Raw genomic sequence first — 3357 nt, 5'->3', positions numbered from 1 at the left:
GCCCTGCATAACCTATGTGGTAAATTTAGAGCCCATGCAACATAATAGTAGGAAGGCTATAGCACTAGAAATTCACACCTTTCAGTTACAGGTGGTCGCTTTCCCATGAAGCTGGAGTATATAAATTATAAAATTTAAAATCCACTCCACGAGGTACTTGATTGCGTTCGAAGGACATAAATAAACCTTTAATTAGCCTAATCTAGATAACATTAGGTTACTGCCGTGCTGTGCATTTGCGAAATCAAATTACTACACAACCTTGTAGCCTTGATGGGGAAAAAACAGTATTTGACATCTGAATCTAAATTGCTAAACTCAATCGGTTTTTTCATTTTTAATTAAAAAAAGGTATACCATACACCTGGACTTCAGTAGCAGGCTTGATTAGATATCTCAATATGGCATCAACATAGTATTTGACAGTACATGACTTAAATTTATATCCTATTAAAAAATGTAAATGTATGTCCATGATTTCCATACATTATCAGCAATCTAGTTCAGTAGTTTGACTTTCTCCTTATCGTTGCACTGGTAATGTTGTGTCACCAAACCCCAGTCCTAACACCCCCTGGTCCCTGCCCTGAACATGCCTTTTTGTACAAGGAAACAACCTGGAACAATGTTTATAAAATTTGAAGCATATATTCCTCTTCTCATCTCACTGACTGGAACAGATAAGAAAATTAAGGGTACAAGTTGGCCATATGTATATATAAAGCAAAAGCATAAAAAAGTGAAGATGAACAAGAGAGCATATACATGCAATGATCTTTCATGGGCTTCATAGCACAGAAATAAACTGGACGAAATTAATACTAATAGGCCTAATGTATTTTTTTAAATTACAAGTATGCAAACATAACATCTGTCAAATTGGGAGCACCATTATGCATACACATAACTTATGCATTTTTCACTGACACATGTTGGAGGTTACTCCAGAACCACTTGAACAGTACTTGTTGAGCAAGGAACATCTTTAGAAATCTGGTTAAGTATTTTGATTCTTTCTTCATTGCCCCATTGGTGTTGCTGCTTCACCATGTCCCAGTCCCAATGGCCTCTGCCCTGAACAAGCCCATTTTTTAACAAAGAAACAGACTCCAACTTTGTTGCTACTTTCATGACAAAGCTAACAAAGTAAATCTGTCTTTCTGTTCCCTGAAAACCAGTTATCACAAACTCCTTAAGCTGATTGTGGCAGACCTTAGGGGATTGCCATACGATGTCATCACAAGGATCCTCTTCCCAAGGGCTAATATGGATGTGAAGGCTCTCAAGGCATGGCGCCGCCTCGATGAGGAGGCGGGGCCAAGAAACATCCCAGGATGAAGGCAGATCAGCAATCAGGAGCCTCCTGAGTTTAGGTAACAACAGTGCGGAGCTCCATATCTTAAACCATCTATCATATCCAGTAAAGCGGACAACGAGATCAGTTATTCCTGGGCTGCCTCCAAGAAACATATTGAGGTCCCAACTAGGTATGGTAATTGTACGTCTTTTGAAGGCGCCATAGCATCGTGTAATATTCAAGTGTTTGAGGCATGGGAAGGAGCTAAGATTGTAAAACACTGAAGTGTCAATGACAGCCATGCGTTCAAGCATTGGGAGAGTGTACAGCTTGAACTGTCCAAATGAGCAATGCTCAATGATAAGCTGCTTAATCTCTGATCTGGGGGCATGGATGACCATATCACCTTGCTTGATATTGCAAGACTTGATGTGCACTGCTTGTAGCTGTGGGCACAAGGTGAACACAGCCACATATGCTGCAGTTGGAGTTGAGTCTGGCAAACCTTGCAAGACCAGACTGGTGAGCGTGCGGAAGTCCTGCAATTGTGGAAGATGGCAAGCTGCTAGCTTCAGACTTCGCAGACGAGAATTCTGCGGATCATTGCAGAGACCATGATGGGGAAAACTGTGGGAATCCAGCCGAAAGAATGTAGCCTTTGCTGAAATCTCAAGATCTTGAACCCCCCAAGTGTCCACAGCCTTGGCTATCAAGCGGTTGATGCAGCCCGAGGAGGGCCAGGTAGCAAAGAACTCAACCCTCAGTGTTGAAACACTCCGCAAACTTCGGCCATCGGGGTCATTCTCATGGTAATCATCTGCATCCAGTAAGTTGTTGATGGAGATGGACATGGAGCGCATGGCACGTCGTTCATAACGCCTAATGTTGGCGGCAAGCGCCCTGAAATTGGCAAGGTAGCCATATGCACTAAAATTGGCTTCCCTGTGGATCCTGGTGCACTGGTGGTAGCGCGGAGGAAGAATATCATTGACCCTGAAACTAAGGGCGTCAAGCCCGCGCGGGATGCTAGCCCAGCGCTTTGAAAGGGTTGCGGTGGCGAGGGCGCTGCGGGTATCCAGGCGGCGTAAGATGAGGAGCAGCAGATCATCGGTGAGGGCACTGACGCGGTCGTCACTATAAGACGACGCACGCAGGGGCAGGTATAAACTCTTCTTACCTATGGCAGAGCTGAGGCGGGAGCGGTGAACCGAGCGGAGAGTGCCGATGGCGCGCTCTCCCGGTTTCCAGGGCTTGCGATTACGCCAGCGGGTGCGGATAAATCGAGGCATCCGCAACAGCAATTCCGATCGTTATCAATCCCCACCGCTAGGCGTAGCAGGGGCGAGCGGCGACGAGCTCGAGAGTAATAGGTTGTGCGACGACGAAAGGTGAATTGGGCGACAAGACAAGTGGCGGGCAGCGGAAAGGAGAAATTTTTGGGGACTGGCACGTGGGGAGCTGGACGGCGGTGGAGGCGGATCTAGCTGAGAGAGAGATTAGAGGTGGCTGCGGCGGCGGATCTGGACGAACCCACCGATGGGCTCGCCCATGGGACTTGAACGCCGGCAGAGCAGCAGCAGCAGAGAGAGAGAGAGAGAGATGCAGGCCAGGCGGCCACCGGGGTGCTATCAGGCGGTGGCGAGCAGCACCAGGGGCGGCGGAATCCGGCCACGCGGAGGAGGCGTATGCGGCGGTGGAGGAGTCGGTGCGCTACGGGGGCCGGAGGCCGAGCAGGCGAGGGGAAGACGGAGGCGGCGCGGGGAGAGAACGCTCGGGGATCGGAACGAGACCCTCGGCAGTTGGCTTCAGAACGACAGAGAGCAGCCCGAAGAAGCATCGCCGTCCGCTCAGATCGGACGTCTACGCGCGCAGCTGGCTTGGACCCTCTCGCTGCCTCTCCCGCTCCGGCCCAAAAAGGTGCCCATGGCCCAATCCGGCGCAGCGACCCAGCAGGGAGGCTCTCCGTTCCCAGCACCCAATCAGCCGTGGTTCGTCTGCCGCCGCCGGCTGCTCGCCAAATCTCCGTCCGCTGCCACCGGCTGCTCGCCGAATCTGGCCGT

General features: G+C 49.7%; 1 protein-coding gene across 1 annotated transcript; it reads right to left on the bottom strand.

The window, feature by feature from the left end:
- Window positions 940-2847, bottom strand: LOC8076882. The gene has a single exon (XM_002439728.2). It carries the CDS (start codon window positions 2584-2586, stop codon window positions 940-942), a length of 1647 nt encoding a protein of 548 aa, XP_002439773.1. The 5' UTR covers window positions 2587-2847.

Source organism: Sorghum bicolor, chromosome 9 (genome assembly GCF_000003195.3).
Source record: "Sorghum bicolor cultivar BTx623 chromosome 9, Sorghum_bicolor_NCBIv3, whole genome shotgun sequence".
NCBI lineage: Eukaryota > Viridiplantae > Streptophyta > Magnoliopsida > Poales > Poaceae > Sorghum > Sorghum bicolor.
The sequence above is the reverse complement of the archived record's forward strand: the minus strand, read 5'-3'. Positions and strand labels throughout refer to the sequence as shown.

What these genes read in the sequence shown, in the direction of transcription:
- LOC8076882 (XM_002439728.2), bottom strand. Translation starts at nt 2,586, where the DNA reads ATGCCTCGATTTATCCGCACCCGCTGGCGTAATCGCAAGCCCTGGAAA.